Here is a 24159-nt window from a genome sequence, read left to right on the forward strand (position 1 = left end):
GAAGACTGAAAAAAAACGATTTATTCATAATCGTTCGTTAAATCTTAAAGTTATTTAAGAGTCTCCGGAATATAATATAACATTATTTCAAAGAATATATGGCCTTGAAAGATATTTGATTTAGCATTGGTTAAATAAAGGGAACGTCAGTAAATTAATAATATACTTTAACTTTAACGTTAACTTTACTTGGTTTGCTCTTTGTCTGCGGGCTATGTTTATATAAGTATATATTCAAACATATTATTATATAAGTCTGTATGTCAGTCTCTGGTACCCATAACATAGGGATCCTAATTTTGGGGTCGGATGACCGTGCGTAATTTGTTCCCTGTTATTTATTATTATACTTATTATTATTAATAACGAGAATCTTGACATAAACGTGAAACATTATCATCAGTAATTTCATTTAATTATCGAGTTATTAAAATAACAAAGTATGCAAAGCTAACACAACTATTGAATGGACTTATGGGCCGATCCTTATTTGTATTATATTATGTGCTACCCATTTTTTTAAACTTAACATTACGGTATTTTAATTTCGTGTCTTTTCAAAATGTTTAAAATACTTTGGTGCTTGTAGGCCGCTGCTAATGAGCCAGAGACAACAGAAAAAGTTGAAACGACAACGCTACAATCCACAACTACATCGACAGCAAAACCCAAGGTCAAATGCACTAAAGATTCCTGTGCCCAAATCTGTGAGGTCGAGCAAGAGACCATAAGATGTTCGTGCCGTGATGGATTTAGGCTGCATAGCGATAAAAAGTCGTGTAAAGGTACATACTATGACTATATTATGAGTAGTAGGTATGCTTGTAGGATTCCTCGGATATATTTCCTGTTAATTTTGGCGATCTAATCTTTAAAGCCAAATCTGAACAGTATTAATAATAGGCAATTATAGAATTTTCATAATCAATACAATAGTTATATTAATGAATGAAAGAATAAGAATCTTACGTTACGGACGCTTTTTCCCGGTTAGGGTACCCCCCCGCATCGTCCCATAAGGAACTTCGTTTTAAAAACCACAGGATCATAGCAGTGATAAACATTTATTACGTTCATAAGCTTTTGTATGTCCGAAAAATATGAGCCCTTATTATATCGAGGGGTGAAGGCTATTTGGTTTAAGCGATATTTTTCAGACTTTACAGGAGACCCATTTAAAAATTAAAATTTGGAGATAATATTTCAGTTATTTGAATGGAGTAAACTTAATTGAAGTTCAATTGGAAACATCGAACGGTTGATGCTAATACCAAACAAAAATCACTTTTAATTACAAAGATAAATGTCACGTACGTTTCCGATACCGATGTCTATGGACTCCGGTAACTATTTAGCACTAGGTGGGCTGTGAGCACGTACACTCATCTAAGCAATAAAAAAAAGTTGAAGTTATTGTGTATTGTTGTTGTACTATGTATTATTATTATTGTTCCATGGAACTACTTACCGTCTTACCGTCGTCCATTACGTATACGTCCATTTATTCCCATCTAGATGTCAACGAATGCGCCGAAGCCGATGATGACATTTGCACAGAAGAAGGATTCGTCTGTCACAACACTCCCGGCTCGTACAAGTGTGTTCCTCTCAAGCCGACAACCAAACGCGACGTGGGATCAAATTGTCCGCCGGGATTCAAAAAGAATGTTCTTAATCAAGTCTGTGATGGTGAGGTTTATTTGAAAATTATACAAAAAATATATATATATAAAAATATTAATTTTAAGTTCTATAATATAGAAGTATCTCTATTATATAGAGGTATAAAGAAAATAATTATTCGGGTATAGTTCATTTTTTATTATGATTTTTTTATTGATAAAAATAAATAAAAACAATGTTATTTTTGTATGTTATTACAAAGTTAAGTCGTACACTGTGTGCATTACTAATAAAAATCTTACGTTACGGACGTTTTTTCCCGGTTAGGGTACTCCTCCGCAGCGTCCCATAAGGAACTTAGTTCCAAAAACAGAAGAAAAAAAGACAAAAGTATATTTTTTTCGGGTGCATTTTAGGAAAACTCTTTCAGCCAGCCACCAGATCAGATCAGCGTTTTCAAAAACGATACTAATATGATATTAATTGAAATTGAAATTTGAGAACACTAATAAACACTTTATTATTCTAGAAAGACACAAACTCGGTTCTTCCTAGTTATAAGCGTAAATAAACATCACAACCTGAATAACTTCAGACCGAAGTCTTCGATGGATCTCATAAAGGCTAGGATATTTCATCCTTGAAACATGATTGTTATATGACCGTACCCCCTCAGAATCATAACACACCTTAAAACTAGTAAATACCAATTTATGCTGCTACCTTTACAACTAATCGATCGTGAGCCCTTCATCGTGGATGTCATTTGTGAAATACCATAGTATTGGTATCTACTAAAAGAATTTACCCACTTTTTAGCCATCAGACTATAGACTCTTCTAATTGTTATTATATTTTGATTTTGCATAGATATAAATGAATGTCAGCTACCACGACCGCCGTGTCCGAAATACCTTTGCGAGAATACGATAGGAGGCTACAAATGCGCTGGAAAACCGGGCAAGCCAGTGATAGAGTCGGCTCCTGGAGCACCCGAAGTGACGACACCTGTGGCTCCAGTAAGGAATGAAATTTGCCCTCCAGGCTTCAGAGCTGGACCAGACGACGAATGTATCGGTTAGTGTACATTCTTATAGTGTCTTTACGGCCTCGTCGAACCCGTCGCTTGCGACGAAGTACTCGGCGAGTAAATTAACGCACAGACACAGCCCACTGAGTTTCTCGTCGGATCTTCTCATTGGGTCGCGTTTCCGATCCGGTGGTAGATTCTGCGAAGCACTGCTCTTGCTAGGGTTCGTGTTAGCAACATCGTCAGGTTTGAGCCCCGTGAGCTCACCTACTAGTTAAGGTCACTCTAAAATGGTCTCTCAAGACCATCAGGTAGGAGAAAAAAAGGCCCGAGACAGTTTCGTTTTGACGCTTAAAACAAAGTTACAACCTAAAGTACCTACTGTAAGTATATAACTTACATTTCTGGTTCAAGTTAGTGTCATTGTGAACGATATACTTGGTATTTGGGGTCTGGGTGTTCGACTTCAATCAATCGATTCTATTTTACTGAATTATTTTTAAACTGCCACTGTGTGGATGTTTAATTTTCTTGAATTATTTAAAAAATATTGAGTTCTTGGTTAATTTTACAGACATCGATGAATGCGAGGAGAGTTTGGATGACTGTCAAAGACTTTCTCAACACTGTATAAACACTCACGGTAGCTTCTTCTGTCAAGATCACGTTTCCAAGAGGTGCGCTCCAGGGTTTAAGGTTAATACCTCTACAGGAATTTGTGAAGGTAAGTGAGTAAAACAATTGTGATTGTTTATAAGCATGTGTTCTTAATTAATTATTATTACAATGTGTTACTACCGGTAAGGATCCTTGTGAGCCTACACGGGTCCATGCATTACGGTTTCAAGAGTGAGGCAGCCGTTCTACTATAGAACTAAGACATAGAAGTCATGTCTCAAGGTGGGTGGCGGCATTTAGGTTGTTGATATCTATGGGTTCCGGTAACTATTTAGCACTAGGTGGGCCGTGAACTCGTTCACCCATCTAAGCAATAAATAAAAAAAATTATTACTGTATTTTCTTTGATTTTTTTTATTGCTTAGATAAGTGGACGAGCTCACAGTCCACCTGGTGTTAAGTGGTTACTGGAACCCAAAGACATCTACAACATAAATGCACCACCCATCTTGAGATATAAGTTTTAAGTACCTATAGTTACAAGGGCTGCCCCACCCTTCAAACCGAAACGCATTACTGCTTCACGGCAGAAATAGGCAGGGCGGTGGTACCGTCCCGCGCGGACTCACAACAGGTCCTACCACCACTAGTTCCGTGTAATATAATTAATATCATATTAGTATTAGTAGAAATAAATATTTTATCCTTATAGATATCGATGAATGTGAAGAAAGCACTGAAGTGTGTAAGAGGACTGAAATATGCGTTAATTTACCCGGAGCATACAATTGCAAATCAAAGATCAGCTCTCTTCCCAAGTAAGTCCCTAATATAGTTTATATTGAGTGATAAAGTGTGAGTCCATCAATCTAAGCAATAAAAAAAAAAGAAAAAAAAAACAACAACAATTTTGGACAATAATACGAAGGTTGACTATGCCGCTGCTCAAATCCCACAGACAGGTAGTTTTCGTGTAATTCACGGAGGTATGTAACACATTCACCATCAGGTTCCACACTTCTGCCTTGGGAAGTCGTCGTGGCCTAAGGGATAAGACGTCCGGTGCATTCGTGTTGAGCGATGCATCCGGTGTTCGAATCTCAGGCGGGTACCAATTTTTCTAATGAAATACGTACTCAACAAATGTTCACGATTGATTTCCACGGTGAAGGAATAACATCGTGTAATAAAAGTCAAAACCCGCAAAATTATAGTTTGCGTAATTACTGGTGGTAGGACCTCTTGTGAGTCCGCGCGGGTGGGTACCACCACCCTGCCTATTTCTGCCGTGAAGCAGTAATGCGTTTCGGTTTGAAGGGTGGGGCAGCCGTTGTAACTTACTTGAGACCTTAGAACTTATATCTCAAGGTGGGTGGCGCATTTACGTTGTGGATGTCTATGGGCTCCAGTAACCACTTAACACCAGGTGGGCTGTGAGCTCGTCCACCCATCAAAGCAATAAAATAAAAAAGCAGTAATGCATTATGGTTTTAAATGTGCTACAACGTAGACTCTGTGTCCCAAGCTGCGTGGTCACGTTGTGATATTTATTGCATCCAGTAACCATGAAACACTATGTGGTTCGTAAATTCTTTTACAAGTCCGTGGAATAATAATAAATTAATGAATAAATAATAAAATGCTGCCATGCCTATTTCTGCCGTGAAGCAGTAATGCGTTTCGGTTTGAAGGGTGCGGCAGCCGCTGTACTGTAAAAATTTAGGCCTTAGAAGTCATGTCTCAGATAAGTGGCGGCATTTACGTTGTAAATGTCTATGGGCTCCAGTGACCACTTAATATTAGGTGGGCCGTTAGCTCGTCCACCTACCTAAGCAATAAATTAAAAAAGTCTCCAGTTGTGTTATTTGATAATTAACAAATTTACTCGTTCGTTCTTGCTAGACTCGCCAAAACCAAGTGTCAAGAAGGAATGAGACTGCGGCCAGGTGGAACGGTTTGCGAAGGTTTGCTATAAAATTATTAATTATTAAATATTAAATATATATTAAAATTTAAAATATTAATAAAATTATTAAATATTACTTATTATAATAATTTATATTAATAGGCCACTTTTACTATATTTTTACAACACGGATATCCTTATTGTGTTATAATATTCTAATAAATTGTTTTGAGTTATCAATGCTTACAATTTGTATAAGCTATTTGAGTGATTATTGTTACACAGATATCGACGAGTGTCGCGAAGGAACGCATCTTTGTGATGAATTTCAAAATTGTATCAATACTTACGGCGCGCATGAGTGTCGCTGCAAGAATGGTTTCGAGTTAGATTCCCTTTTGGAATCCTGTGTGGGTAAGTCTAAGTTTAAGTCTGCTTTTGTAAACAAAGGACCATCGATTCATGTACATTTATGAAGGCACAGTTAAATCAGCTATTTTCAAGCCACTTTTAATGAAGAAAATGTCATATTATATGTCACATAGCTTACGTATTCATTGGTATAGTAACAGGCTTAACAATACTTTTACCGAAAGCTAGTTTTACAGTATTTGTAAAATTGCTGAAGTTTTTCCCCCTTTTTCGGAAGTTATGTTTCGTATATCTTTATTTAAATTGTAATCTCAACATCTATAGTAAGTAGTTTCGGTCAAATCATGCAAGCTAATTTAGAAACATTCCTTCATTAATAAACAAAAAAAACATTATGTAATATATAATGTAATATGTATGTATTTCATGAAATTAATTTACACACGTAAATCTGGCGACAAACTTTAAGTCATAATAACGGTAATATGAAAAAAAAAAATGATCTAATCAAGTTTATTTTTCATTTTAGATTATTAGATTAGAACGAAGTTCCTTATCGCGCGTTGTGAAAGGGGGCTAGACGGAAAAAATTCTTACGAAAAGTTGTCACGACACTTTTTAGATCCGTCATTCTGACCAATCAACGTGTAGACGCTTATCGCGTGACATTGCTCGTATCCGATTGGTCCGCGTAATGAGTACAGTTTCTCGAGATAGCGTTTCAACAATAGTAATTTAGTTCATAGTATTGTTTTTTTCTTCTTCATAACGCCGTAATTTATTATTATAACTTAAAAAAAAATTACAATTCCTTCACTAATTAATCGAAAGGAACTTCGTTCCATCCGGGTGTCCCTTGACACCTCTGAAGTTTTTTTTTATAAAATATTTTTTTCAATAATGATATTATTCAAATAGAACATTTACATTTTAGACATCGACGAGTGTGCGTTGAAGCTAGACAACTGCGGTCCACGTCTGCACTGTCTCAATGTTCTTGGTTCATTTACATGTACTTATCGCCAACCATCCACTACCTCCACCACACCGGTACCGCCGCTATATGAATACGAATATTACGATTCGGAGTAAGTAGTGTTAGTAATCATACAAAACGAATCAAAACTACAAAATGTATCGTCTCGGTGCTTTTAGGCTCTTCATGCACCGGTCACCGACGAAGAGTTCGACTTGCGAACTAGCCCATAGACACAGCCCACTGAGTTTCCCGCCGGATCTTCTCAGTGGGTCGCGTTTCCGATCCGGTAGTAGATTCAAATCAAATCAAATAAAAAAAAATTTTTCAAAATAAATGAAAGTACATACTTGTTGAACGTCAAAATGACTACCACCAATTTACAAAAAATAGCTTTTTTTTTTAACTATTAGATTTTTTTAAAATATTCATTTTTACAATGAGTATTATAACGTAATTCGGCAAAGCGCTGCTCTTGCTAGTGTTCGAAATTCTCTCTGGGTGAGACCGTAAGCTCACCTACCAGGCCGCGTGAAGTTGGAATAGTTAAGCTACCAACGACTACGTAGGAAAAAAAACGAAATAAAAGGTAATCCTATATACTAAGATTCGTGGCAGCTAATATAAATTAAATCTCTATAGGTAAAAGAAGTTACTGATAATATTTTTTAATTTTGTTTTTTATTGAATTTAAGGAATTTCTTTCTTTCAATTTTAATCCACTACTCTTTTATGTGTGTAGTATAAATGAAAGTGGTAAAGCAATAAATTTGGCGATTCCTAAAATACATTGCTCAGTTAATTTTAATATTTAAAATGTTTAATCTGATGTTTTACGTTATTCATTTTTCAGTTTAATCTTTGTTTTTCTGTTTGCCCATTAATTCACGTCTCTTATAGGGATGACAATGAAACTGCTCCAGAAATTGCAGCAACAACGTCAACTACCAGACCAACCTATCCAACTCAAAGAACAACAACATCAACACAGAGAACAACAACATCTACACAAAGAACAACAACATCTACACCAAGAACAACCACATCGACCCAAAGAACAACTACTTCAACTACTAAGCCTACAACATTAACAACACGACGATCTCGCCCTTACTATCCATATTATGATAGACCAAGATATACGACTTCAACAAAAAGACCTTCATACCCGTATAATCGTAGACCGAGCACTCCTAGTCGGGTAGAACCAACCACACCAAAAAAACCAGAAGTTACATCGAGCACAGAAATTTCTCGACGACCAGATTACAGTCCCAGTAGATCAGATTACACACCGAGAAGACCGGAAATAACAACGCCGATTAAACCAGAAACTACTACAGAGGTATTTCGAAGACCTACTCATAGCCCTAGTAGACCAGACAATTCTAGAAGACCTTCGCCGTTTAGACCTGGATATGTCACGGGTGTGACAAGGCCAAAAGACCCTATAACTATTGAAAAAGAAAAAGAAGATGATGGCGGTATCGAACTGGATACAAACACAATTCCTAAAGAAACTTGGACAAATGTTATTGGAAGGGACAAGCCAGAAGCTACCGATACACCAGCGTTTGACCCTAACGAAGTACATTGTTTAAACGGATATGAAAAAGACTTCTTTGGCAATTGTGTTGGTATGTACTGTATTTAAATGAAGTTTAAAAAATGTATGAACGTATGTAAAAATATAAGCTTTTTTTCTATATATATATCAATGCAAGTTTTTAGCAAACCTTCTTATTGTCTATTATGTACACAGCTTAATAGATTGAGATATAAAGAGATTCCTTAAACTAGAAGCCAAATAGTAGATCTGAATTGCTCCATTTTACAGTTACGTGTTTTGTTTTAGATATAAATGAATGTGAAAGAAGTCATATCTGCAGTAACTTAGAGGACTGCATAAATAAAGCAGGCGGCTATCGCTGCGACTGTATTGCTGGCTTTAAAAGAAACCAGCAAGGATGGTGCATACCCATTCCACCTCCCACTACAACCAGCACTACTTCAACAACGACCAGTACTACCACTCCAAGGACTATTTCTGGTAACTACCCAAAAACATAGCAATTGTTAATCGAGGAAGGCTCAATGTTCTTAGAGAAAAATGAAGCCCAAGAAATTCCGTTGTTGTCTTATTTTAATGTGAAATTTGATGATTACCTAAGCATTGTGAAGCTGATAAAATATATTTCGAGAACCCTTGAATGGACAGTATGCGATTAGATTATTATTCTGGAGCTTACCGGCTTTTGTAAGTAAGCAATTGTTTCTCCTGTAATCGCACATATGCCCTTACTAAGCTTAGGCGCATTTGCGAATTTAATTTTTTGGTGTATTCGCTGGTAGCCTAAGAGGCTATTTCAGCTACGCCTGAACCGGTAGACGAGCTCACGAGCTCAAGCTGAGAGAATTTGCTGACACTAGCCCTAGCAAGAGCAGTGCTTCGCAGAGTCTACCACCGAATCGGAATCGCGACCCACTGAGAAGATCCGGCGAGAAATTCAGTTGGCACGCGAATTTGATTACTATAACAGCTCCTGAGCTTGCACCCAATTTACGTCGAGTAATAAAACAGTGTGTTATTAAATAATCAAAAGAACTTTCAAATGTCTATCGGATTTAAAAATTCTTCTAAAGCTGCTTTTTGCTAGGCGGCCTGCCCTTTCCATTGCCGATATCTATAAGTAGCCCCTTATCACCGTGATCACGGGATTCGTCTTTTTATAATTGCAATAAAAATATATTCAAGAATAGACTTAAGCGAGAAATACGATACTACTGATCGTTTAATTTATAACCAACTAGCGACCCGCCCTCGCTTCGCTTCGGAAACATTAAAACACACATGAAACAAAAAAAAAATAATAATAAAAAAAAAAAAAAAGTAGCCTATGTTCATCAGGGACAATGTCGGCTTCTAATGGAAAAAGAATTTTTCAAATCGGTCCAGTAGTTTCGGAGTCTATTCGAAACAAACAAACAAACAAACAAATCTTTCCTCTTTATAATATTAGTATAGATATAGATAACCGCATGCTAGGTAACAATATTAGTGACTTTGAGTATAATATTTATTACATATTTTCAGTATCTTTACCAGAGTGGCAGTATACTCCACCTCGGTCCAGAGGCAGATATCCAGCGATTGCTTGTGAGCTGGGATACACCTATGACACGAAGTATGGAAAGTGTGTTGGTAAGTTCTTCCAACAGAAATCGTTTGTTCAGTGTTAACGTAAATTACTATGTTTTAAATTAAGGGAAAATACAGGGTGCTCCAAAAAAAAAGATAAAATTTTGTGAGTCGCTATAATAAATAAAAAACACATGATGTCTTCTATAAAAAATGTTTACTAATGATCAAAGTACAGTTTTTGGCAATTTATTTCTTAAAATAAAATCTTCTTAATCCATGATTCCGCGTTCAAGAAATTCATTTAGTCAATTTTAGTCGAACAGTAAAATTTACAATGACGACTGAGCGACTTTTAAGGCCGCGATGTCGAAGCAATTAGTTTCTTTTAAATCGAGCATAGAAATCGGTTTATTGTTATAAGTTTAAGGCTTGAAATAACCCCACAAGGAAAAGTCCATAACAGTTATCTCCTGGAGATAAATTTGGCAGGGAAATTTTAACGTACTCTTGGCAGAGACCTATTGGACGAAAGTATGTGAGGATGCCCCATTTATATGGAAGGATGTTGGTCAAAACCAGAAGTCTTTCAGTTCTGGCACCATGAAATTATCTAAGCATTTCCACAATATGCTCTGAATTTACTGTAATCGTGCATGCTCAAAAAGTAAGGGTCAGTAATTCCTCACGCTACCATCGCAACTCATATGGTCACTTTTGGTGAACTTCTAACAATTTGGAATTTATACGGGCCTGTGTCTAGCGGTCGACGTCTGTAGGCTGAACAATGATGATGATGAATTTAGTACCTATTTGCATTATGTCAGATATCGACGAATGCGCGACTAACAAAGCAACGTGCTCTCGAAATGAGGAGTGTGTTAACATCGACGGAGGTTTCCGCTGTGTGTGTGGATGGCGATGCCGAGCTGAAAACGAAAAACCTACTGCAGGTTCGTGAATTGTTTCAAGTTATATTGGGTCTCCATTGGATATTCATTTTCTAGATGTAAAATTTTAAAAGAGTATTTGTTACTGTAAATTATTTGGTATAGTAAGCTTGCTATCATCATAGATGGCTTTTTAAAGAACGGCTGTACTGAGTACAGATTACACCCGATTCATCTGTTTGGTTTAAGCTCGGACCATATATATAGTTTAGATTCAACAGTGAACATTGTGCTACTGAATTGGTTACATTTAACAAAAACTTCATGTATTGATTGATTGAAACATTGCAAATGATATAATGACAATAAGAGACGCAAGATTAAGCCGTCAAATTAATTTTAATTAAGTTATGACTCCCGAAAACCGAAACAGGAATTATTGTTTCTAGATCCGTCTTTAGTGCCGGCTTCACCCATATCACCGATTGCCCCACACCCACCCCCTCCGTCGTACTCGCCGTCTGAGCCCCGCTACCCCGACAATACCAACGTGATCACGGTGGGTGCGCAATACGGTCAGCGCGGGCCCTGGTCTCTGAGACCTAGCTTCACCCGCTTCTCAGACCGTGGAGCTGTGGTATCATCGTGTCCTTGGGGCTATAAAGTAACACAGGATAAGCGGTGTGTAGGTAAGCGATCTAATAATTTCAGCTTGGACAATTTGAGGAATTGCACATAATAATATATTGAACAGAACTTGAGGCATTTTGATGTAAATAACTAGCTCGTTGCTATTATTTGGTTTTTTCGAGTGAAACTTCTAAATTTAATTTAAAAGCACCAGTTAATTTGACGTTTTTGAGTGAACACGATGAATAAACTAAATAGTGCGAGATTATTTCGCGACTGATTATGAATGAGAATTTTAAAGAAATCTCAACTCTTACTGGTGGTAGGACCTCTCGTGAGTCCGCACGGGTAGGTACCACCACCCTGCCTATTTCTGCCGTGAAGCAGTAATGCGTTTCGGTTTGAAGGGTGGGGCAGCCGTTGTAACTATACTTGAGACCTTACAACTTATGTCTGTTATGTGGGAGCTCGTACACCCATCTACGCAATAAAAAAAAACACAAAACGTGTAGGGTTTTCGAAAAGTTTACCATATTTTTTAGGCTATTTAATATATCTCGATATTTTTAATTCTTAACACAGACATCGATGAGTGCGCAAAGAATACATCAGAGTGTGGTCCCCTGCAACGGTGCGAAAACTTCTACGGCGGATATTCTTGCCAGTGTCCAGCCGGTCACCGACTTGTTGGACAGAACGGGTGTGATGACATCGACGAATGCAGACATGGCAATGTAACTATTTTCATTATCTTTTTTTCTACTTAAGCTGATGGTCTTGAGAGACCATTTCAGCGTAACCTTAACTAGTAGGTGAGCTCACGGGGCTGAAACCTGACGACGTTGTTAGCACTAACCTTAGCAAGAGCCGTGCCTCGCAGAATCTACCACCGGATCGGAAACGCGACCCACTGAGAAGATCCGCCGAGAAACTCAGTGGGCTGTGTCTGTGGGTTAATTTACTCCCCGAGCCCTACGTCGCAAGTGACGGGTTCGACGAGAGCGATGACCGGTGTTTTGTGCGTTCTTTTTTTTTTTTCCTACCTAAGCTGGTAGCCTTGAGAGGCTATATCAGCGTCGCCTTAACTAGTAGGTGAGCTCACGGGGCTCAAGCCTGATGACGTTGCTAACACGAACCCTAGCAAGAGCCGTGCTTCGCAGAATCTACCACCGGATCGGAAACGCGACCCACTGAGAAGATCCGGCGAGAAACTCAGTGGGCTGTGTCTAAGGGTTAATTTACTCGTCGAGCCCTTCGTCGTAAGCGACGGGTTCGACGAGAACGATGACCGGTGCTTGAAGTACCTAAAAGCACCGTTAGTGGATCGGGAGGATCCGAAATGACGTGTTTGGGGCGACGTCGACTGCTTTCCATTCTGTCCGCAGGATCGGGAATGTAGTTACCGGCGGCCACGATAAGAGGGTTCTCGTGTCGTGCCGCTTTATCGAAGCGGGGTGTTTTGTGTGACAATAGTCACTTGTATTTATAATTGAAAGTGGGGGTAGGTTAGTCATTAATTCTCATTAACACTCTCTTAAACAGTTGTTCACATTAAAGAAACAGTTAACTTTTAACTATTTTTAGTTAACTAAATAGTGACGTTGCGTCGACATCTAGGTATACATATAAATAAAATTGAAGTGTCTGTTTGTAATATTGAAATAATCGCTTTTTACTACATTGCATAATAATATGAATATACCTATATATACGGTACATACACCAAATTAATATTTTTTACAATTTTTGTCTGTTTGTCTGTCTGTCTGTTTGTTCCGGCTAATCTCTGGAACAGCTGGACTGATTTTGACGAGACTTTCACTGATAAGTAGCTGATGATAGAAGGAGTAACTTAGGCTACTTTTTTTAGACTAGTTTCGCCCCGCGGAGTCACCCAGGGTACGACAATAACTGCGGGTGACATCGCGGCACTCAGCTATCAATAATAAAATTTAATGTTTCCGAAGCGAGGCGAGGGCGGGTCACTAGTCTTTCTATTATATATAAAAATGAATTGCTGTTCGTTAGTCTCTCTAAAACTCGAGAACGGCTGGACCGATTTGGCTAATTATGGTCTTGAATTATTTTTGGAAGTCCAGGGAAGGTTTAAAAGGTAGATAGATATAAAAATGCTCGGAATTAAATAAAAATAACAATTTTGTTTTTCCTTTGTTGTGTCCCCCGTCGGACGCATTCCTTTTGTTTGTTTTAAGTTTATTTTATACAAAAGTTTAGGTCTTTTATTTATCGATTGAGGCACTACGAAGTCTGCCGGATCAGCTAGTAATATATAAAATGTCGTAAATGTCGTTTTTCCAAACAACTGTCTATTTGTAAATTCTAGCCGTGCTCATCGTACTCCCGATGCAAGAACACAGTTGGTTCGTACCGGTGCGAATGTGATGAAGGCTTCCGCAACGCGGCCTCGAACGATAAGGTCTGCGTGGACGTAGACGAGTGCAGCGAGAGTCCGAACGTCTGCCAGCACGGATGCGCCAACACATGGGGCGGATATCGGTGCTACTGCAAGCGGGGCTATCGAGTCGGCAACGATAATAGGTGCAAACACTTATGTTCCGTTTTACAAACTATAGAGGGTTGATGGGCTTTTTTTTTTTTGGTCAGGAGTATATGTCGGAGTCGAACTGACTAAAACCTCCTGTCGCTCAACAACCCACGTCCGAACCTCGCATGAGACAGAAAAACTCTTGTTTTTTTTTAATCTACCGTCATCTAGTTTCTCATGATGCTTTATCGTCTTATGTACATACCTTTGAAAGTATAATTAAATGTTTTGTCATTCATCGCAGTAAACATAGTCATAATTTACTATGAGCTTTCTAAAACTTTCCTCGTGATGTTATTCCAGGACGTGCGTGGACGTAAACGAATGCGAAGAGTGGACGTCTGTCCGTATTAGAGGGAAATTGTGCGCCGGCGAATGTGTCAATGAGCCAGGGAGCTATCGATGCGCCTGCCCTGCTGGCTACAGGCTTTCTGAAGACAACAGAAGTTGCATAGGTAACTTAATTGTAAATACACAAAATAACTTTGAAATCTTGGTATGGAATCATTTATTGCTATTGTAAGTATAGATAAGATCGTGGCTTATCTGAGCTTAAGCGGTTGCAGGGGTAAAAGCTATAGCAACGTAAGCACCGCCGCAAACTGGTGGTAGCCGGTTCGGGTGAGTACCACCACCCCGCTTATTGCTGCCGTGAAGCACTACTTCGTTTCGGCTTGAAGAGCGGGGCAGCCGTTGTACTATGGAACTGAAATTTAGCAGTCATGTCTATGTCTGTAGCGGTATTAATATTGTTGATATCTATAGGGCTCTTAATCTTTATCCGTAGAAGAACGAAGGTTGCTGACATAGCCCGTAGAATTAGTGAACTGAAGTGGCAATGGGCCGGCCACATAGCACGAAGAGTGGACGGTCGATGGGGCAGAAAGATCCTGGAGTGGCGACCACGTACTGGCAAGCGCAGTGTGGGACGGCCACCTACCCTACCACTAGACGGACCGACGACCTAGTAAAAAGCGCTGGGTCTCGTTGGATGCAGGTGGCAATGGACCGGTCGCACTGGAAATCTATTGGAGAGGCCTATGTTCAGCAGTGGACGGCGATAGGCTGAAATGATGATGATGATAGGGCTCTTATGGCCATTTTACACTACCACTCAACTAAGCAATAAAAAATATTTATCGAGTGACCGTCACATGCTTCAAATCGTAATACATTTTTTTACTACCTATGCTGATAGCCTTGAGAGGCTATTTCAGCTTCGCCCTAACATGTAGATATGTGCTCACGGGGTTCAAACCGGAGTATTGCTAACACTGGCCCTAGCAAGAGCAGTGCTTCGCGTAATCTACCACTGGATCGGAAACGCGACCCACTGAGAAGATCGGGCGAGAAACTCAGTGGGCATCGTAATACACGTCTGCTTTGGGGTAAGAAAATAACATGCTGGATTATTCAAATATTTTGTTTCATTGTTTAGACATAGACGAATGCGAGACGGGAGAAGCTGCGTGTGCCCGCACGTCAGACTCCGGAAATGTGTGTCAGAATACAAGAGGAAGCTACCACTGTCACAAGATCGAGTGCCCGACTGGATATAGACTAGAGTCTAAGCAGTAAGTTATTTTCTCTTCACTACATAGTATAAAACAAAGTCGCTTTCGCTGTCCCTATATCCCTATGTATGCTTAAATAAATACATACTACGCAACGGATTTTGATGCGGTTTTTTTAATAGACAGAGTGATTGATGAGGAAGGTTTATATGTATAATAACATCCATTAAATAGTGGAGAAATCAATAATAAATTACAGTTTCCGAAGCGAAGCGAGGGCGGGTCGCTAGTCTATACTAATATTATAAAGAGGAAAGATTTGTTTGTTTGTTTGTTTCGAATAGGCTCCGAAACTACTAGACCGATTTGAAAAAATCTTTTTCCATTAGAAGCCGACATTGTCCCTGACGAACATAGGCTATATTTCTATAAAGCGCATTCAATAACAAGCAATTCGTGTTTTGAAGTAGTATTGATATGCGTTCAACAAGAAATTTTTAGTTTCTCATTGATTTCTTTATTTTATTGTACATCCAATAAATTTATTACTTAGATTTTTTTTTTGGTATTACTTATTCGGGTTACGGTCTGTCTGGTGTTAAATGGTTACCGGAGCACATAAATATCAACAACATATAAAATATGTCGTCAACCACCTTCAGAAATGATTTCAAAGTCTCAGTTTCACAGTACAACGGCTGCCCCGTCCTTCAAACCCGAACTGTTATGCGATTTGAGCTCGTTTACAAAAATAAAAGGATATCTATCATAAAACTTTATCATATTAATTAAAAAGATAACAATTCTCAGAGGGACTCAGCAGCCGCGTCCTAACTCCGACTTACAACAACTGCCTTCTTTTTCGTCTTTACAACCTATATCCCTTCGGAATGTCTAGTCAGTGGTTCGAGAATAAACTATTTAGGGTTCAGCATGGAGATATAACAGAACGAACCACAGCCTGGTGCATGATGTCCTAACTTACGCCAGTAAGCGAGATAAGTAGTTAATTTTAACTGGTAGTAGGACCTCTTGTGAGTCCGCGCGGGTAGGTATCACCGCCCTGCCTATTTCTGCCGTGAAGCAGTAATGCGTTTCGGTTTGGGCGGGGCAGCCGTTGTAACTATACTGAGATCTTAGAACTTATATCTCAAGGTGGGTGGGCGCATTTACGTTGTAGATGTCTATCGGCCCCAGTAACCACTTAACACCAGGTGGGCTGTTAGCTCGTTCACCCATTTAATCAATAAAAAATAAAAAAAACCGCGAAAACTTATTTACAGTCGATGCACAAGAATACAGAGAACGTGCCTGGTGTCAGATTGGTCGTGTCTGCAGCTGCCCAGTACATACAGCTATCACTTCATAACGTTCGTCGCAAACATATTCCTGCCTTCGGGAAGCGTGAGTATCTCTCTTGCCGTTTTTCCAGTAAATAATCACACGAACGAAGAAGGTTTACTGGTGGTAGGACCTCTTGGGAGTCCGCACGGGTGGGTACCACTGCCCTGCCTATTTCTGTCGTGAAGCAGTAATGCGTTTCGGTTTGAAGGGTGGGGCAGCGATTGTAAATATACTTGAGACCTTAGAACTTATATCTCAAGGTGGGTGGCGCATTTACGTCGTAGATGTCTATGGGCTCCAGTAACCACTTAACACCAGGTTGGCTGTGAGCTCGTCCACACATCTAAGCAATAAAAAAAAGGTTTTCTTATTTAAAGTTTAAAATAACCAGGGAAAATGGTCAGTTTATGCCGTAATGCTAGAAGAAGGAATGGTTTAAGAGAGGCAATTAAGCAATCTGTACAGAATAACTTCTTCCCGGGGCTAGGAGCATTTCAAATTTGGGTTTTTATTGGTCTTATCTATGTAATTGTCTATGACTGATCCGATGGCGCATTATCGATGCCCTTGACTGCTAGATTGAGGGTTGCAGGCTCGATTCTCACTTCGATCAAGCAATAGTATGTTTTGTATAAATTTGTTTTGTATATTTAACAGTATATATTCAATTATAAGAGACTGGTTCCCATGGCATAGATAATGTATCCGAGTTTAGGGTCTGATGCAGGTATAATTTTTCTCACACCCTTTATACATGTTTCATACTGAAAAATGATCCTTCTGGGATCATATTATCTGATTTGTTTTATTTTACAAAAGATGCATACGCGGATACATTTGATACCTATGCCGGAGTCTCGTTTATTATCAGTAGGTAGTAACTATTGTCCATTTTAATATGCTTAATAACTTTTTACTTAAATTTACTGTTCAGTTTAAAATATCCCTTATATTTTAATGTAATAAAATTGAGTTAAAGTAATGAAATCTTATATTTCTATATGAATGGCGGCATTCACGCTGTGGTATTTATAGGTTGTGATGACCATTTAACATTAAGCTGTGAGATTTTTTCCTTTCCTACAGTGTTTTTTTTTTGTTTTAGGTGGACCTATTCACGATGCACGGTCCTTCGTGGCAAGACTCTGTGGTCAGCTTCGAAATGAGAATGATAAGCGTTCAAGCCTCACACGGAGTGCAACCAACAGATTTGCGATGTTTCGAGTAATATTTTTATGTGGTCTAATTACGATAATCGATAAATATTGGCGATGTTAAAAACGCAGCCAACCCAAGTGTACCGCTAAAGAATGGTTTCCTACAATATCGTATCCTCTTTTCTCTATATTTATTCGTATAAAATGAACGCATATAACAAATTTTTGTGCGGGATTTTTTTAAATATTACCTTCTTACTAATATTTAGAAAAATCAATTTTAAAATAATGAATAGGTACATACTTATCTTTGACTATGTCGATATCTCAAGCATTTATAACGTGACAATCATATGCGTTGAAACCAATAAATAATAGTTTAAAAACTAAAAAAATACGCTTTTATAGAAAATTACACTAAAAAATAGAAAATAAATCTTAATAAATTTGAATTAAAAATAGTGTAAGAAAAAATGATTTTATTGTAAAAAAAAGCGTGGGGTGCATGGTATCAGTAGTTAAATTTTTTTAACAGATATGAGTAGAAAGGTTATTTTGATAATATCCTGAAAAGCATTAGTCAGTCATTCAAAGTATGAAGCTAATAAAAGCGTATTTAAAAATAGCAGTCTATAAAAATAGAATCACTTAAAATACACATAAAACTCAGAAATTAATGTTTACATGTATTTACAGCATGCGTCCGTCGGGCAATATCTGCGTAGTGTCGCTACTGTGCTCACTGGGAGGCCCTCAAGTGGCTGAATTAGAACTCACGATGTCTCTATACCAAAGGAGCCAATTCGCGGGCAGCGCTGTTGCGAGACTAGTTGTCATTGTATCTGAGTACGAATATTAATTTAGCAAATAAGAACGAGCTAATAATAAACACGGTGTGTCTTAGTTTACGCAGTTTTGTCTTTCTAACGTTCTATTCTTAACTTACTAACCATCGATGTAATTTCCTTCTACGTAATTTTCGCCACCTTTAAAACAGCCTATTGTTTTAGTCAATGATGTTATCATCATTGGTTTTAGTCAATGATGTTATCATCATTGGTTTTAGTCATATTTTTTTCCTACCTATGCTGATAGCCTTGAGAGGCTATATCAACTACGCCCTAACGTGTAGGTGAGCTCACGGGGCTCAAACCGGAGTATTGCTAACACTGGCCCTAGCAAGAGCAGTGCTTCGCAGAATCTACCACCGGAACGGAAACGCGACCACTGAGAAGATCCGGCGAGAAACTCAGTGGGCTATTTAGTCATAACATCCTGACTAGTTCACAATGATTAAAAAATATTAATAGCTTGCTATTAAGCCCTTTTTTTTTTAAATCGATTTTTATTAGATAACGTTTGATGTAATTGAAAAGTAGATAATGTAAAGCAACACCACTAATTATTAATCTAAGATTTTATTAATAAGGCCATAATAGTTTAGGCGAACTGTTACCCCGCTGTAGTTCCATGAGTATCATTTCTTACATCGATGTTCATCACGGAAACTGTCTATAAAATTACTAGATTTCAGAACAGCAGTTGTATTCGAATCGGTTCAGTGCGTTTTGCCCTGTTGACTCGATTTCTTAAGCTTCAAAAAGTTAAAGACACTTTTAGATTAATAAAAAACCAAATTAAGATTATTTAAGATATAAAAACACCATATTTGTCTAAAATATCTGAACCAAGAGCACACACACAATACTAAGATTCAGTCATATTCTTATTTTCAACAATATAAATCCAAACTTCATTAATTAAATATCTAATAAGTACTAAGTATGTTAGTATACAGAACTGAATATTGTATGTAGATACCATCTAAAAGATATTTAAGTGTGTGGCAGTAGCTATCCCATCACAGGACCAAAGATATTGGACAGATGTTTATTAACCAATAAAAAAATGGACTGTCTAAAATACTTATCAGTTGAACTGTCCCCCCTGTCCAATGCTTGCCACACCACATCGAAAACATTCTAGTTTTGATAAATTAATAGGCTGGTAATTGTTTGTAATTGTCTTCAAAATGATGTTTCCTCCTTGACATAACTACTTCCGATTGTAAATAAAACTACGTAAAATTAAATTGTTTTGTTTTTATTTTAATTAAGCACAAGCGTAAACACCGAAGACTGATGCCTCCTTTAACACACTTGATACATTTTAACAATAGTGCATTAGTTTATCATTTAAAATATTAATTAAACAACATACATAATAATATTTTATTTAATACAAAGTTAACATACGATTTCCAGTAATGTACTGAAAAATTCTGTCTCAACTTTACAAAAACAAAATGTTTTTTTAGGCAGTAGATAAAAATATTTTTATGAAGCATATAATATTTTCTTATCTTTAAATTCTCACCATAGAAATCATATTATAGCATTCGTTTTCAGTTATACAAATCATCCCTGTATACATATATGTGAAATATGAAAACAAACTGCCAATATTTCAATGATTCAACACTGGTCCCTACGCCCTCACTACCATAACTATAATCTCAACATTCCAACACAATGTATAAATAGATGGTGATTTCAGTCATTAAATATATTGAACCGTTTATTTTGAAAGTGGTGTAACTCCATTTTTGAGAAAAATGAGCTATCACGTAATTCATGCTTTATTTAATGTAAATTTTTATATATAACTAGTCCGTGTTTAATTTCTCAAAAAAATCCCATGTTTTTTACAACTTAAAATCGGTCGGTAAATGAAATTGCATAATCATCGATTATGAAAGTGGTGTAAGTCCAATTGACAGAGGTAGGTGGCATAGCCAGACCTCATATGATTTGCCTGTATTTTTTACCTTTAATTTTCTCGAAACAAAAGAAAATGGACTTACAACACTTTCAAAATAAACGGTCCATATTCCATTTCAAAAGCAAGTGAATAATTCATAACTGAACTTGGATATCAAAGTGTTTATGAATGTGTTTTATACATTTTATGAAATCAAGAATAAGGCTTGAAAGGAAATCAGAAATTAGTAGTCAAATAAATATGTGGGTCTTGAAAGTACTGAACACACATAGTGATTCGTGACACCACTAATGCCAGAACAGACTATACCTTAACACACAACGAAATATTAATAAATACATTACAATTATAATCAATATCACTACAACTGGAAAACCTACTACCAATGTACACAAGACCTAAATTCGAATAAATGGAATCCTTTTTAACGAAGTGGCTGCAGAAAAAGAAAGTAATGATTATGTTTTTTAATGTACTTTAAAATATTTACATTTTTTTTATTTTTATTTATTTATTTATTGTTTAGATGGGTGGACGAGCTCACAGCCCACCTGGTGTTAAATGGTTACTGGAGCCCATAGACATCTACAATGTAAATACGCCACCCACCTTGAAATGAATATATGCCAGGGTGAACTAATCTTGTTTGTGGAGTATTAAATCAACAGCAAATACCTACTGCTACTTCAAACTGGGCTGTGAAGTTCTCGATCCAGCTGCTCAGTGCTTTGAAGTGGGTTATCATAGCCTCAGACGTACACAATCTAACTGGCGCCACTACTCACTTTAAGACAAGAGTTGAGGTCTCAAGTGTATTGTTCATTGAATGACTCAATATTGAAAACAGAGCTCACGAGCTCAGCCGGATGTGGGCTAGCATTCTCCTAACAATAATGTAAAAATTCATTTGAAAATTATATATTTTTAAATACCATTAATTTAGTTGTAAAATGAATCAACTAAAATTTAACAATGGTATTAAGAAATAGTGGACATATGGTACAACATATCGTTACCTCTCTCACGTCCGCACTTTAACAGACGTGACGTGACGTCATGAACCGCACACATTGTCTTTTTAGACTTATTACTGATTAAAAAATGGTTAAACACGCCTTTCGGTTTTTATTGGACTAGATGAGTAAATCTCAGGGTCACGTTACACTAAGTGGTCGCCAGGCCCCCATAATAAATTGAATGACGCCTTCTATTGAACATCCCACATTTTTAAATTGCATAATAGATAAAAAAAATTGTATTAACGAAAATAATTAACATATCATATCTCTCATTACTATAGAATTTTACGGAAAAATTCATAGCAAGAATCTTTTACTATATTTTAAACGTCGACAGTACTTTAAAGTATTCAAGTAAATTGAACATAGTGTCTCACAGCTCATTAAAATAAGTGATATTCTGTAAACTTGGACCAAAAACTAAGTTAACTAGGCATATTGGTTTAACTTTAACGAAACTTGCAACTTTGCAGGAGAGCCATTTAAAGTTTAAAATTGGAAAAAAAATCATAACAAAATAACTTCTTCAGCTATTTGGGGAATGGGATAAACTTAATTGAATATGCAATTTCAAAAGGGCACATCTCTGAAAATGTAAAATTTTCAGGAAATGAAAAAAACTTATTATTTTCTAAAGCAGTGTAATATTTAAAATATTTACTTTTGAAATATATTTTAGTGTTAATTAGCAATTGAAAATTAGTGGAATTATTATAAAATGGGTGTAGGTAAGCCTCAAAACTACATAAATATGAAAAAACGTATTTGACAAAATATGCGACATGTGCCCTTTTCGAAATTGCATATTCAATTGGAGTTCAATTAAATATGTCGAATCGTTGATGCTAATACCAAATAAAACGGACCTTTAATTACTAAGATAAATGTCGCCCTAGACACGTCCTTACGGATCCATCAGATCCAATAACCTTTGCATTAGATGCCTTCAGCTCTAATACTAGGAGCAGGCTTAGGGACCCCAGTAACCGTACTCGTTGAACTCGACAAAGAGGTCGACGTGCAACCTAGCCCATGCATCAGCCCGCTGACTTTCTCGCCGGATCTTCTCAGTGGGTCGCGATTCCGATCCGGTGGTAGATTCATTCGCGAAGCAATTGCTCTTGAGTTGTTAGGTCTCCTTCGGAGGCGCTCGGGCAGCTGTTAGCAAATCCCACCCCTCCTGGCTGAGCCTTTGCTCGCCCACCTGTCCTGGTGAAACTGGAAAGGCCTTCGGGCCACCAGTAATCTCTCAATCATAAAAAAAAAAAAGATAAATGTCGCTTATTAAACGAAATGTCGCTTAAACCAAACTAGATGATGACCGAGCCTTGGTCGGTTTTTTTTTTATAACGCCATCTTGTTGTGTCTTTAAAGCAATAAAAAATAGTATTATTATTCGCCAATAGATGTCGGGAAGTCATAAAGTTGATCATCAATAAAGTTGATTATTGAAAACACGAATAAAACAACATTTTCTGAAAATAAATCGTAGCAAGATCGATTTATCGCCCCAGAAATCCCCTGTATACTAAATTTTATGTAAATCGTTGGAGCCGTTTCAGAGATTCACATTATATACCTATATATTAATATACAAGAATTGCTCGTTTAAAGGTATAAGGTAAGATAGTCTTTCACCCCTCGATGTGCTTGATAAGAATAAGTTCGATTTATTATCGGACTGGGAAGGAGTATAACAAAACTAAATTAGTGTTAAGACAATTTCAATTGTAGTATTAATAATTAAAAAAAATTATCTAAACAACAATTTTAAGTTAATCAGTATAAATAGTTAAAAAAGCAGTCAATTTAATTTCATATACATATTATATAGTTCAATAATAATATAAATTTAATAGTTATGTTTTTAAAGTCATTGGAGAATTTGTAAAGAGTTCCAAACGTGGAAGCCGCTAGAATCATTCAATCAACCAAATCGGCCGAGTTATTTAGTTTTCAACAAATAACACATTTATGGTAAAACTTAACAGATGAGATAATTAGATTCATTCGAAGTTTTTTTTCAAGACCATTTAAAAAAAATATATATATTGAGATTTTTCGTATAAGATTCGTGTACTAAAAGAAAAACTTGACACTAACGTACTGCATTTTTATTTAAAATTAAAATTATAACATTTTGCCAATTAGTGTACATCAAAGTATGATCTGGTGGTGGTGGTGGTGGTGGTGGATTGTCGTGTTGAGTCTACACGAGTAGGTACCACCACCCTACCTACTTCTGCCGTGGAGCAGTATTGCGTTACATTTTGAAGGGCAGCCGTTGTACTATAAAACCGAGACTTGCAACTCATGTCTCAAGTCGGGTGGCGACATTTACATTGATGTCTGTGGGCTCTAAAGTCTAAACTCTTAACAACAGGTGAGCCGTGTGTTCATCCACCTATGAAGCAATAAAAAAAAACCATGATCAGGTATAGCGGCGGCCACCAGGCGGAATCGTTAGCCACATTTTTTTAACTACCTGATTACCGGCTCCCTTGAGGGGCAATGACAGTTGCGCGGGTTTGGTAGGTGAGCTCACGGGGCTCAGTCCGAGAGAACATGCTAACGCTAGTAACAACAAGAACAGT

General features: G+C 37.3%; 1 protein-coding gene across 1 annotated transcript in view; it reads left to right on the forward strand.

The window, feature by feature from the left end:
• The window catches only part of LOC114239576 (uncharacterized), a 32176-nt gene extending 13508 nt beyond the window's left edge, over positions 1-18668 (forward strand). Inside the window, exons 5-24 of the mRNA XM_089739440.1 lie at positions 590-785; positions 1516-1689; positions 2494-2700; positions 3228-3377; positions 3984-4089; positions 5174-5235; positions 5463-5591; positions 6484-6637; positions 7426-8162; positions 8381-8575; positions 9620-9727; positions 10492-10617; positions 11004-11243; positions 11767-11918; positions 13529-13743; positions 14054-14205; positions 15189-15324; positions 16548-16668; positions 17714-17832; positions 18462-18668. Coding sequence (XP_089595566.1) covers positions 590-785; positions 1516-1689; positions 2494-2700; positions 3228-3377; positions 3984-4089; positions 5174-5235; positions 5463-5591; positions 6484-6637; positions 7426-8162; positions 8381-8575; positions 9620-9727; positions 10492-10617; positions 11004-11243; positions 11767-11918; positions 13529-13743; positions 14054-14205; positions 15189-15324; positions 16548-16668; positions 17714-17832; positions 18462-18624 — 3642 coding nt within the window. The 3' untranslated portion in view covers positions 18625-18668. The remainder of the gene's footprint in view (positions 1-589; positions 786-1515; positions 1690-2493; positions 2701-3227; positions 3378-3983; positions 4090-5173; positions 5236-5462; positions 5592-6483; positions 6638-7425; positions 8163-8380; positions 8576-9619; positions 9728-10491; positions 10618-11003; positions 11244-11766; positions 11919-13528; positions 13744-14053; positions 14206-15188; positions 15325-16547; positions 16669-17713; positions 17833-18461) is intronic.
• Positions 18669-24159: the final 5491 nt, after the last annotated feature.

The sequence above is a fragment of the Bombyx mandarina genome, chromosome A1, assembly GCF_030267445.1.
Source record: "Bombyx mandarina strain Sakado chromosome A1, ASM3026744v2".
Lineage (NCBI taxonomy): Eukaryota > Metazoa > Arthropoda > Insecta > Lepidoptera > Bombycidae > Bombyx > Bombyx mandarina.